The sequence below is a fragment of the Perca fluviatilis genome, chromosome 11, assembly GCF_010015445.1.
Source record: "Perca fluviatilis chromosome 11, GENO_Pfluv_1.0, whole genome shotgun sequence".
Taxonomy (NCBI): Eukaryota; Metazoa; Chordata; class Actinopteri; order Perciformes; family Percidae; genus Perca; species Perca fluviatilis.
Window position 1 is genome coordinate 18,689,391 of NC_053122.1, and position 12,539 is coordinate 18,701,929.

At 37.5% G+C, this 12,539-nt stretch overlaps 1 protein-coding gene and 1 long non-coding RNA gene across 3 annotated transcripts; both read left to right on the forward strand.

Annotated features, from left to right (window-relative positions):
- Nucleotides 1-243: 243 nt before the first annotated feature.
- Nucleotides 244-2,731, forward strand: LOC120568663. Its single transcript, XR_005640744.1, has 3 exons — nucleotides 244-333; nucleotides 1,541-1,789; nucleotides 2,300-2,731. It is a non-coding gene; the product is annotated as an uncharacterized LOC120568663 (long non-coding RNA).
- Nucleotides 2,732-10,091: 7,360 nt separating this feature from the next.
- LOC120568690 (apolipoprotein D-like) lies at nucleotides 10,092-11,837 on the forward strand. Of its 2 annotated transcripts, none has more exons than XM_039816358.1 (5): nucleotides 10,092-10,141; nucleotides 10,278-10,411; nucleotides 10,634-10,755; nucleotides 11,266-11,351; nucleotides 11,486-11,837. In XM_039816358.1, the coding sequence occupies exons 2-5, from the start codon at nucleotides 10,292-10,294 to the stop codon at nucleotides 11,725-11,727; spliced, it is 570 nt and encodes a 189-aa protein (XP_039672292.1). In that variant the 5' UTR covers nucleotides 10,092-10,141; nucleotides 10,278-10,291; the 3' UTR covers nucleotides 11,728-11,837. The 2 variants fall into 2 exon arrangements, with proteins under 2 accessions (XP_039672292.1, XP_039672293.1); XM_039816359.1 differs by having other exon boundaries at nucleotides 10,137-10,156.
- The last annotated feature ends 702 nt before the right edge of the window (nucleotides 11,838-12,539 follow it).

Consider the following 12,539-nt stretch of genomic DNA (forward strand, 5'->3'; position numbering starts at 1 on the left):
CCAACTTTCCGAGTTGAAGATAGTCACTTGAAGTCATCAGATCCCCGCGACATGCCTGTAGCGTGACGCTGCATGAAACCTGGAGCCCACACTACAATTGGTCCGCAGACGGCAAGTTTGAACCTTTTTTCACTTAAAATATAAATTGTGTAATTGTATAATTGTGTGAAACATTAGTGGATAAGGTAGGCAGTGTTACTTTATTGACAACAGTTTGGCCCAAAGCTAAAGTTAGCCGCGAGCTTCTACTTATCCTAAGCTAGCTAGCAGCAAGGTTACCGTTAGCTAAGACTAACGTTAGCTGATAAATGCGGTACTCTTCTAGCTAAGCAGGTAACTTGGTAACGGTACCGTTTAAACTTCGTAAAAGCTTTTCAGACCGGGTAGCGTTAGCTAAGTTAAAATACTTGTGTGATTTTACTATTTCGGAATTGCGGGAACGTTAGCTAGCTAGTAACGTTATACATTTCTAACAGGGTCGGCTTTCGGTTGCTTAAACCTAAACAACCTAGCTAGCTAGCTAGCTAGTACCAACAGTTATAGCTTAATTGGGTTCAATTCAAGTCAGTGTTGTGAATAGTGTTTTAAAGTAACTTTAGTACTAACGTGAGTTAGCATTAGTATAAGTATAATGTCTAAATAACCGGAAGAAGAATAGATTGGCGTTAGCTAAATCATGCTGCCTCAAGACAGACTTCCACCTGCGTCTTTCTGATTCAGGAGAGAAGCATGGAGGTTTTATAAGACAGATAGCAAAGTTAGGCCGGTTACACACTGCCTGCGTGGCGTGAGCGTGGCATTTCTGTTGCGTGTCAGCTGCGTGGATTTTTCTGTCTTTACACACAAGAAATGCTGCTGCTAGCCTTGTCTGTACACATGTACTGTATGTTTCTCACTGATAAAATTAAATACTGTGTTAAACATAAATATCTACAGATCTGATTACAGCAAAGACAACGTCGGCAGTATTGATGGCAAAATAGGCTCCAGAATATTTCCTTCTGTATTGACAGGTGCAATATTAGAAAATCTCGAGGCTTTCAAACATCAACAGGTCATTTATTAATATGTATTTGTGTCTAAACGACATATAAACATATTTTTATATTCTATTTTTGCCTGGAAATGCTTCCAACACGCTTGCGTGTCGCTGAAAAATAGTCGTCGGTTCTATTTCTAGCATGCATGCGTTTTTCGGTGTGGCTCGAGCCGCGCCTGAGACGTGCGTGTCACGCAGGCAGTGTGTAAGCTCTAACCTGTTAACATGGGAGCCCAAATAAAAACGGACACGCCACGCAGCTGACACACTCGCCGGCCTTCGAGATTGAGCGGGGTCTAATAATGAATGTTATTGCGCTTGACTGACGCGGGGCTCAACTCCTAAAATATGTGTATGTGTATGGATCAACTGATCTGTTGCACCACAATTAATCAATGTTTTAAACTGATTAAGAACCACATATTTAAAAAAACAACTCATACTTAATTGTTTCTCTTATGTTTCGCTTATTACCAATATATTGTAACCTTTGTCTTTCAGATTGAGTTGAATGCAATGCAAATCCTGCAAATTCACCAACCTCAATGAAGCTGTTCTCCTGAAGCACTAGGCCTACTGTCTGTATCACAGAGGCAGGCAGAGTTCTATCGGATCACCAACAAGAACCTACTAGACGACTTTAGAGCAGCCATTAATCAGCACACTCTAGGACTGCTTGGACTCTATCGGGCTAGGAGGCCAGCTTTTCCGTCTGAGATGGATCAACTCCTTAAGGGACTGGATGAAGAGGTGATTAATTTAGTAATCTCAGTATTTTGGAAAATGTTGACAGTTGTATTGCAAGAAATCGTGGGATTTTTTTACTGCAAGATATATAAAGCTAAAATAATAAATACAAAGTTTCCAATTTAAGGTGTTTCTCATAGTATCAAACATTAGAATTAACCCATTATACGCTACCTAACGTACAGAAAAAGTAGCGACTAGGTGCTGAACAAAGTGGCACATGTAGCAGTTAAAAAGCATTACATATTGTAAGTTTTGAGTTACCCTTAGATTTGCATTCTACTAAAATTTGCTCAATGTGGAATAAAACAGTGGTTTACCAATACTTACCAATACAGTTAATTGTGTGATTCAGTTTTAGTCCTCTGCCTTAGTAAATAAAAAAAGGCAGCTGTCACAGAAGTTGCTCAATTGTTAACTGGCCAGTCCCCTTTATGGTGTATAGCTTTGGCTTTTCTGCTTGTTACTTAGATTTTGTTTTAATGTTTTCCATCCATCTTTTTGTGTTTTCAGACCAATGACATCACAGCACACACAGGCTGCAGCCTTGAAGGGCCTTCCTTGTATATCTGTGAAAGTCATGAGAAGCTGTTCAGGAGTTGTCTGGTGAGGGGTTATTAGCAACTCCTGTTTATGTTGTACTTGACTAGGATTGTTACCAAACAGTTAACACTGCCCATTTTTCCATTCCAGTTTATCTATCCACTGTTCTCCTTGCCCATTTTTATCTAAATGCATGAAGTGTCTCAAATAGATGTACTTTGCTGTTAATATTCTTTATTTAAGCTGCAATATTGAGAAATTTGGTTTGGTGCTCTTTAGTGCCATCTAAAAGCCCCAAAATTGCAACTGCACTGAAACGTATGGTTGTGAAACGGATAAGAAACTCAGTCAGAAATCTGTCATCAAATCCATGTTTACTCATTAATTAATCTAGATACCTAATTTTGGAAACTTAAATTAATAATTTTTGTTATTTAGACTCTTTATATAGCCGATATATAATAAAGCTTCTAATATAAGCATTTCATACTAAACTTATGCTCTTTTGAAGGTATTAACGCAGCTCTCTCCTGTCAGATACACAGCACAGCGGAGGTCTTATTTTCTGTCAATTCTAAAGTGACCGTTTTATTACTTATTATAATTTGGTGATTAGCGCAACCATCTCTTCCTGTTCCATGAATTGTATGACAATTTTTTCTCGTTGTCTCTGCAATTTAAGATTTACGTTAGCGTCTTTGTACTGTTGTTTAAAGCAGCAAATCCATCCGAGCCAGATAGCCGCAGTAGTGCCATTTTTAACTCTCTTACAATATATAATTAAAGTGTACATTTTCATTTTAAAGCTCAGTTTTTTTTTAACAATTTGAATATATATTCAAATTTAGAATATTCTTTGACAGCCCTACTAGATAATGCGCTTATAATCAGGGGAAGAAGTAAAAGTACTAATACAACATGTACAAATACTCTAAAGATTGTAAAATGTCTGTCAGTTTGATTTACTAATCATATATTTGTCTTTCCTGTCTGAAATCACAAGGATACTGACCCATAAGAGGAGCAGACAAAGCCTCATTGTGGGGATACTTACTATGGAGGATGATCAAAGTACGGCTCCGGCAAGTTGCAAATGTAGCTGTGGTTCTAGAAGAAGACATCGTCTTACAAGACCTCCCTGACCTGCTAACGGCCTTTGCTTTGCTCTTTGGGCTGATATGCCTCAAACATTCAGTTTCCCAAGGAACTGAGTGCATTCGAAACATTTCAGAAGGTGTTAAGTAATCAAATCTTGCTGTCCTTTCTAAGTATTTAAGTAAAAAATTAGAATATGTTAACTGACATCCACAACTACTAATGTTCAGTAGGGCTGCACGATTCAGAAAATGTCACGATTCAATATCAATTTTCGTAGGGCTGTGTTCGATTGAAGAAATTCTTAGTCGACTAACATTCAACTCATTCAACTGTATCGACTAATCGATTAGTTGATTTAATCGACAGATCTGTAAATCTGAGTTTCTCCGCAAAGAGTCATGCAAAAGGATGCATATATTGAATAAGATAATGCCTCCTTTGCATATTTAAACACAACATTTCAGAAAACGTGTAATACAACAAATAACTGCCTTAATGAAAGTTATTAAAGTAGATTTCACGGTGATATCTATTAGGTAAAATGTCAACCCTTAATTCTTGTGTTTACCAGAGATGTGCTCGTACGTTTCTTGGAAATAAGTCATTCAGCATGAAAAAAGCATCAAACATGACTAATCGACTAAAGAAATCTAAGTTGACTAAGACCAAAACGACCGATTAGTCGACTAATCGACTAAGAGGGAGCAGCCCTAGATTTTCGATTAAAAAACGATTCTCAATTAAAAAAAAAACGATTCACAGTATGTAAATGTAGTGACTTTTCTCATGTGATTGCAGTAGACGTACAATAAAAAATGTATTAAAATTTTTTTTTCGGTAGAGCTTGAATCGCGATTCAAATGTGAATCGATTTTTGCACACCTACTGTCCAGGCAACACTGTTTATTAAAGGAATAGTTTAGCATTTTTTAAGTGGGGTTCTATGAGGTACCTATGCATAGTTATGGAGATGGCGATGAGTGCAGTCACTATAAGGAGATGGGGGAGATGTCACTGTAGCAGAAGTCATCCTTGTACTGTGGAGGTGAGTAGAAAAAAAGCCTTTTTACCACATAGGAAATGCTTACCTAAAATAATAATAAATGTCTGTTCAAATGTACACAAAATGTTGTCTCTGCTTTAGTTTGCCGCCAGACAGACATTTATTTTTGCACTTTTTTTTTTTGAAGTGTAGTTTCGGCCATATATTTCTGCACCAACTCCCCTGCTCTGATTTGGCGTGTTGAGTGATTCGCTGCACTCCACCAGCACAAGTTGGCATAGTAATACAGGGCTAAGGGACATCTCCCCCAAACTCCTTATAGTGAATGCACTAATCACCATCTCCATAAGGGAAAAGACTATGCATAGGTAGCTCATACAACCGCACTTCAAATATGCTGAGCTATCCTTTTAACTGTCTCTGCTACTAACAAACATTGCTCTATCTGTACACTTCTTAAGTTTTTGTCTCCTCTTCTACCCATTTCTTATATTCAGTTGTTCTTTAAGTAACCTGCACTTTATTATATATATATATATGTATGTATGTATGTATGTATGTATGTATGTATGTATATATATATAAATAATACTATACTGTATTATTTACTTGTGTAAGGATTTCATTGTGTGAAATTGTTGATACACCGACAGTATTTTAATACATATAGCATTTGCTGCAACATTTTACAAGTTAGAAAAGTTTAGAAACTGTTTGGCCTGATTGGGTCAGTTATGGGTCTCAGCTGCTCTCAGTTGCTATTTGAAGCATTTGATACATGTTAAACATGTTGAATAAAAAAAAAGCTTTGAATCAAGACAATGTATATGATTATTTGTATGTGCAAATTATTTGTATAAGTGGGTATTATGGTTATATTGAAATTGCCCTAACTTGGGTTTTAAAGTTGTTACAAAGCACAATCATGAGTTACTGAAACTTGGAAGTTGAGTTGAGATGAGAAAGGTTTTAGAGTCATCACAATGTATTGTTATGAGTCACTGCGACTTTGAGTTTATTTAAGATAAGTAAGGTTTTGAAGTTTTCCCAATTCAGAATTATAAGCTACTGCAATTTTGAGTTAGGTTGAGATAAGTAAGGATTTAAAATTCCCTTAATTCATTGTTGTGAGTTACCGCAACTTGGAGTTAAGTTACGCAAATTTAAAATTGAAAGTTGGACCAACTCAAAAGCAAAACTTAAAAAGTTAAGTTTTTTTCCCCAACTTAAAATTTTGCTGAAGTTTGTTGCCTTAAAATTGTAAGTTGTGTCAACTTTTTATTTTTTACGGTGTGACCAAAGGTATGGCTTTATCTGTATGACATTAAACCATCTCTGCTTTTTTTGTATGATAATCCATCTACAGTTGTTGAGATTTTTCACTCAAAACCAAACATGTCAGCCTCACAATGGCACTAGAGGAAAGTTTATAGAGTCACCAAAGTCATTAAGGTTCATCTTCTGGGCAACATGAATGTCCGTACAAAATTGAGATTGAGATATTTTAATCTGCACTAAAGAAGTGGACTGACCAACATTATTATCCAAAAACTACTTGAACAATCTACTGTAGTCATCGATAGCAGAACAGCTATCTAACTTTTACACAACCTGTCCTGTAGATCTTTTCTGCCAGAGCAGAGGCCTCTTGAAACACCAACTTTTTCAGACATATAGCAGGCTTATATTTGGGTCCATTCAATATTAATCCTGGAAACAACATTGATTATTAACTATTAGTTGCAGCAGCAGCACCCTGCAGACTCATTTGCTTATACCAACTGTCACTTGCATTTGGCACCGTAAACCTGAGGATGGAGCTTTCAACTGCCAGAGGCCTCTTCAAATAGAAAATGTAAACAGGTGCCAATTCTTACACAACTTCCTCAAAACAGCCTCAGGTGTAAATTGTCAATGTGAAATAAATTAATATGATATGAGGCTTCGTGCGGCCAAGCGCTCAAACCTCTGTCAGAATCAGAATCATAATGAAGGCGTATTACCAAGTAAAAAATTTTCAATTACATGGAAATTGCCTTGGTGTTTGGTGAATGGCTTAATTGCTAGCTAGTATTATCTACAAAGTTAACAGTCTAGGATTTGCTACCATTAGCTACCATTAGGGACCGTTCAGTATTTATGGAATGGAACCGCGGAAGAAAATAGGGGAAGGTCATGTCTTTTTATTCTTTTGTTTAGGGGGAGGGTCATCCAACAATTTTTTCGCGGGGGTCACGCAACTTTTGTATTCATGAAACAGCAAAATTTGAAAATGGCTTGTTTGGTGCATATTTTTCCATGTAGCTCTTAGTCTCGCCCCCCGCTACCAGATGGGTCTGACCGCATGAGTTGCTGTGGGGCAGGGGGAGCTGCCCTGGTGGCTAAAACGGATAATTGCATTGTTTAAAAATGAGTGGAATAATGGGCTCAGTTAGGTTTGAAATGTGCTGGGGACAGAGACACGCTTTGGAAGTACGTTTCAGAAGTGCTGGGTACAATGACGACTCCATTTTGTTTTCTCTTCGGCAGGGTCTTGTTTGAAAGACCCTGTCCTGTAGCTTACTAATTAATAAAAACGTGGTTTAATGTGTAAACAATGATCAATGATTACCAAATAAACCTATATACTTGCTCCTGCATAACCACTGAAAACTGTCAAAAAACCAAACCCAAAGTCCAATTATTATGGTTCGTTATTTGACTCAGCTCACTGAAAAGAGATGGCTCTTTTCGCACTCACGACGCTGCTCTTTAAAAAAATATGTTATTGACTATGATAGGTGTGAAAAACAATTCTATTTAAATTATTAAATGAAATCATACTATAAATCATACATAAACATTTGCATTTAAATTACAACTTTTTATGTAGTATAGAAACAACATTCAAAACAAATCTGAACAACATAAAAGAACCCATATTAAAGAAAAATAAATAACTGAAAGGATTAAACTGGTCCCTCTTTTTCTCTCTGTTTTGTTTTCAGAGCTGTTTTTCCTCTCCTCTGTCCTCTCCTCCGAGTTTGACAGTGTGTGTGTGTGTGTGTGTGTGATGGCTCGGCCCCTCCCTCATGCATTATTGCCGTATAATTGGTTGACACCTTGTGTATGATTGACAGGAACAGAATGTGAGGCTGATCAGACAGTCGAAACTAATGTGTGCCTATATAATTATTTTTTTGTTCTTTGAATTAGTCAATTATTTTAAATAAAATAAAATCCACTCATTATTTAATTATTACATAATAATTTAATTTCTATAGGCTATATTTTTTAAAATAGAGTCGGCTCTTCGGATATGCAAGCCAGCTCCCGTCGTTCACCTACAAGAGCCGGCTCTTAGAGCCGACTCATTCGCGAACGACCCATCACTATTACATATGTCATGGCTGTAAAAAAATTATGGGAATCTGTATTTGCAAAGCACAAACTAGTACAGAAGGTATCAATAGGCTGTTGGGGGAGGGTCATACCTTTTTTCCAAATAGTTTCGGAGGGACATAGAAATTTTTTATTGGCGAGCGGAGGGTCATGTCTTTTTTGGCTAAAGGTCCCAAAACACCTTCGGTGGCCCCTTAAATAAATAACGAACAGTCCCTTAGCTAAAGTCAAAATAGAGGAGAATTCTCACTCGCAAACACAAATGTCAACCACACAGTGGCACTTCAGGAAAAGTCATGGGGTCACCAAAGTCATTAGTGTTTATCTTCTGGGCAACATGAATGTCTGTAGACTATTGAGATTGAGACATTTTAATCTGCACTAAAGAAGTGGACCAACCAACATTATTATCCAAAAATTACTTTAACATCTACTGTAGTTACTTTTACACAACCTGTCAATCAGATTTTTCTGCCAGAGGCCTCTTCAAATAGAAAATGTGAACAGGTGCCAATTCTTACACAACTTTCTCAAAATAGCCTCAGGTGTAAATTTAAGAAAAAAGTAAAAAGTAATAAGTTAATATGTGGCCTTGAGTCCAGCTCAAACCCCTGTCAGAATCAGAATCACAGGCGTATCACTAAGTACATTTTCAATTACAAGAACTTGCGTTGGTGTTTGGTGCATACAATAAAGATATTACTGTAAGAGGAAATGTTGCCCCACTGAACAAGGAGGGCTAAATCTACTTAACTTCCGGCCATATTTGGCTGCTCCGTTCAGAGCTATTAGGCAATGGATTAAAAACCTAGAATACATTCCGGCATTAAACATATTAAACAGTCTCATACAGCTGAAGTGAGACATCGATCGTAATCCAAACTCAGTGCTTCAGTTTACATTATGAGCGTCAGGCTCTGGTCGGGTTTGGACCAATAAATAGAATGCTTGTCGTGTTCTAGTCAGGCTTGGTTACTACTCTCCAGTTTAAGAAATATACGGCCTGAGCCGCAGTTCACTATCACCATCGTCACTCCTGTGCTGTGGTTACACCAGCACGTCATTCTTTTTACCAGGTGGCTTGCTATTTGGTGCCATCTTCTGCTATTATGAATGTATATTGACAATATTGACATTTAAAAGTCTAGACCCCTGGACTAGCTCACCCAGTAATTCAATCAGGAGAGACTTCGTTTGCAGATATGCAAAAATATTTATTGTACAACTGCACGTAAAATGTACAAAGTCTTTTGGAGATTACATTCCATCGAATTAATGATATTTTTAAAGGGGTAGAGAACAGGAACAAAATCCCCAGATGGAGTCCAGACACTGGTGGGGGTGGAGAAAGAGACCAGAGACCAGACCAGAAAAATAAAAAATAAAAATAAGTCTAAACCCCACTTTTTGAGACATATTTGCAGGCTTATATGCGGACCATTACTGTATCAATCCTGGAAACAATATTGATGATTAACTAGGCAAATTGTCAATGAGTTTATAGATGCACATTAGTTGCAGCAGCAGCACCTTGCAGACTCATTTGCTTCTACCAACTGTGACCTACACGTGGCGCTTAAACCTGAGGATGGAGTTTTCAACTGAGGTGCTCTAAACTTGACAGAAGAGGCACAGAGAATCAGAGGTAATATTAATGTTGGTTTGATATGATGCGTTATATGTTCTTTTTTAACATTTGTTGTCGAAATGGAATTGACTTTAACTGAACTGATCTGAATGGTTTAATTGCTAGCTAGTATTATCTAGAAAATTACCAGTCCAGCACTTGCTAGCTAACATTAGCTAAAGTCAGCCATTTTTAACCCTGTCAAAAATATAGGTTACCGACCAAAGGTACTGCTATAACATTAGACCATCTCTGCTTTTTTTGTATGATAATCCATCTACAGTTATTGAGATTTTTCACCTAAAACCAGAAATGTGAGCCTCACAGTGGCACTAGAGGAAAGGTCATTGGGTCACCAACGTCAGTAGGGTTCATCTTCTGGGCAACATGAATGTCTGTACAAAACTGAGATTGAGATATTTTTATCTGCACTAAAGAAGTGGACCGGCCAACATTATTATCCAAAAAACTACTTGAACAATCTGCTGTATGTTATCGATAGCAGAACAGTTTAAAGAGCAGGCCTCTTTAAACACAAAATGTGAACAGGTGCTAATTCTTACACAACTTCATCAAAAGAGCCTCAGGTGTAAATATGAATGTGATATAAGTAAATTAGAATATGAGGCGCTGCAGAAACACGGTCACTGAGCTATAAAAACTGCACCAAAACTCAGAACTTCACTGCTACCCGGTAAGACAGGTAAGCAAGTAGCAGGTGTGATGCTCTCCTTTTCTCCACCAGCGTCTCTTTTTGTAAATATAGTATCTAAATTAATTTATTATCTTTAATTCTGAAATCTAAAAAAACTTAACAGTCTTTTTCTTGTTCTACACAGGTTGTAAAAAAAAGATGAACACCATCCAGGTGATTTCCCTGACCCTGCTGTCCGTTCTGGTGGCCAACGCTCAGTTCATCATGCCAGGAAGATGCCCCAAGCCTGCTGTTCAAGAGGACTTTGATGCTACCAGGGTGAATACCTAAGCTTTTAATTTTGATATATTCTGTAGTGAAACAAGGTAGAATTTCCGTTTCATTTTTTAAATTTAAATTCCATAAGTTAACAAATGAGGCGTTCCCGGGTGACTGCTTTTCCCACAAGACATACATTGCCACTTAATGCCTCAAGATTCTGCAGCTCTTCATTAAGAATTGAATGTGGTGTTTTTTATGTTCCTTGTGCTTCCTCTGCAGTATGTTGGTAAGTGGTATGATATCCAGAGACTGCCAAATACCTTCCAGAAGGGGGAGTGCGCCACGGCCACCTACACCTTGAGCCCTGGATTTGGATTTGGTGCTCTCAACAGAGAGCTGCTGTGAGTACTCCAGCTGCATTAAAGTGAATTTTTTAAGAGTTGAACACAATAAATTTACTTAATGGAGCTTAAAGAAAGAGATACAGGAGTTAGTTCTATTAAACTGTACAAGCTAAAAGAATAAAGTTTTGTGCAGCCAGTACCAGTTTAATTTGTCAGGAAGTCTTATTTTCTTATTTTATATTTTAAATATATTCCATCCAGTAAATGACTGTAAATTACATTAATTCAAGGAAATGTTAATTTACTTGAGTATTTCAACTTCATACTTGAACTCCACTACATTTATTTGACAGCTGAAGTTACTTTATAGATCAAGACTGTACAGACAAAACATATGATCAAGTTATAAAATATGATGCTGTGCTGTAGTATCAGTAATAATATTCACATAATATAACTCTGTGAAAGGGACCGTTCTGTCCAACAAGTACTTTTACTTTAATACTTTAAGTACATTTTGCTGTTAATATCTTAGTACTGTATCTTTTTACTGCCTGTTTCTTTTAGTGCTGATGGGACCATTATATCCGTCATTGCCTCTGCCATAGCAGAAGATCCCTCTGAGCCTGCTAAGCTGCAGATCTTTTATGAGAGTAAGAACGCCTAATTATTACAACCTGGAAAGATTACTATTCCAACACTTTAACTTGCAGTTGAGCGGCATCTTTAACAATACTTTACATGTGAAAACAGAAATTTTGAAAACTTTACTCTCCTGTCCCCCCAGACGATGCCCCTGTTCCTTACTGGGTGCTGTCCACCGACTACGACAACTACGCTCTGGTCTACAGCTGCATTGAACTCGGGGCGATGCATGCGGCACATGCCAGTATCTTGAGCAGGCAGCCCACCCTGCCTGAGGAGACAATCAAGGAGCTACATGGCACCCTGTCCTCTTTTGGAGTCGGAGTGGATAAGCTGCTCACCACCAACCAGGATACAGCTTCCTGCAGCGCCATGAACCAGTAAACAGATTGAGATAGTCTCTACAGATTGTGGTGCATTGTGGTGCTTTTGATTGTACTTTCACTGTTTGTTTCAAACTAAGTCAATAATGCAATAAACTTATTTTATCGGCATCTGTGGGCCTCTGTGCTGGTCTGAATACAGTATTGATAATGAATTAACTGATCGTTACCTTGCTGCTATTTTTGTCTTACTAAAATGACTCTTTGGTATACCCAACCAATAACATTAAGTTTTCTTTCCCTCTGCTTAAAAATAGTGGATGTAGATCTAGAAAGGTGGAAGTATCTACCTATATCCCTAATTAGACGAATAAACTATGAAAAAGAATATCCTACCCAAATCTTTTAAAATCTGTTTTAAGCTCTTCCAACACCAATCCCAAAAGCCTTCTTTAAAAATTTGGATAGCAAGATTTTTTGATTCCTGTGGAACAGCAAAGTTCCTAGAGTCAAGCTTAAACCGCTATCAGAATCTCAATAAGGCTTTTTAACAAGTAAGTTTTTACTGACAAAGACTATGCCTTGGTGTTTTGTGCATACAATAAAAATATTACAGTAACTGAACTGAATGGGTTAATTGCTAGCTAGTATTATCTAGAAAATTAACAGTCCAGCATTTAATAGCTAACATTAGCTAAAGTCAGCCATTTTTAACCTTGTCAAAAATACAGGGTACTGAGCATGACCAAAGGTATGGCTTTACCTGTATGACATTAGACCATCTCTGCTTTTTTGTATGATAATCCATCTACAGTTGTTGAGATTTTTCACTCAAAACCAAACATGTCAGCCTCACAGTGGCACTAGAGGAAA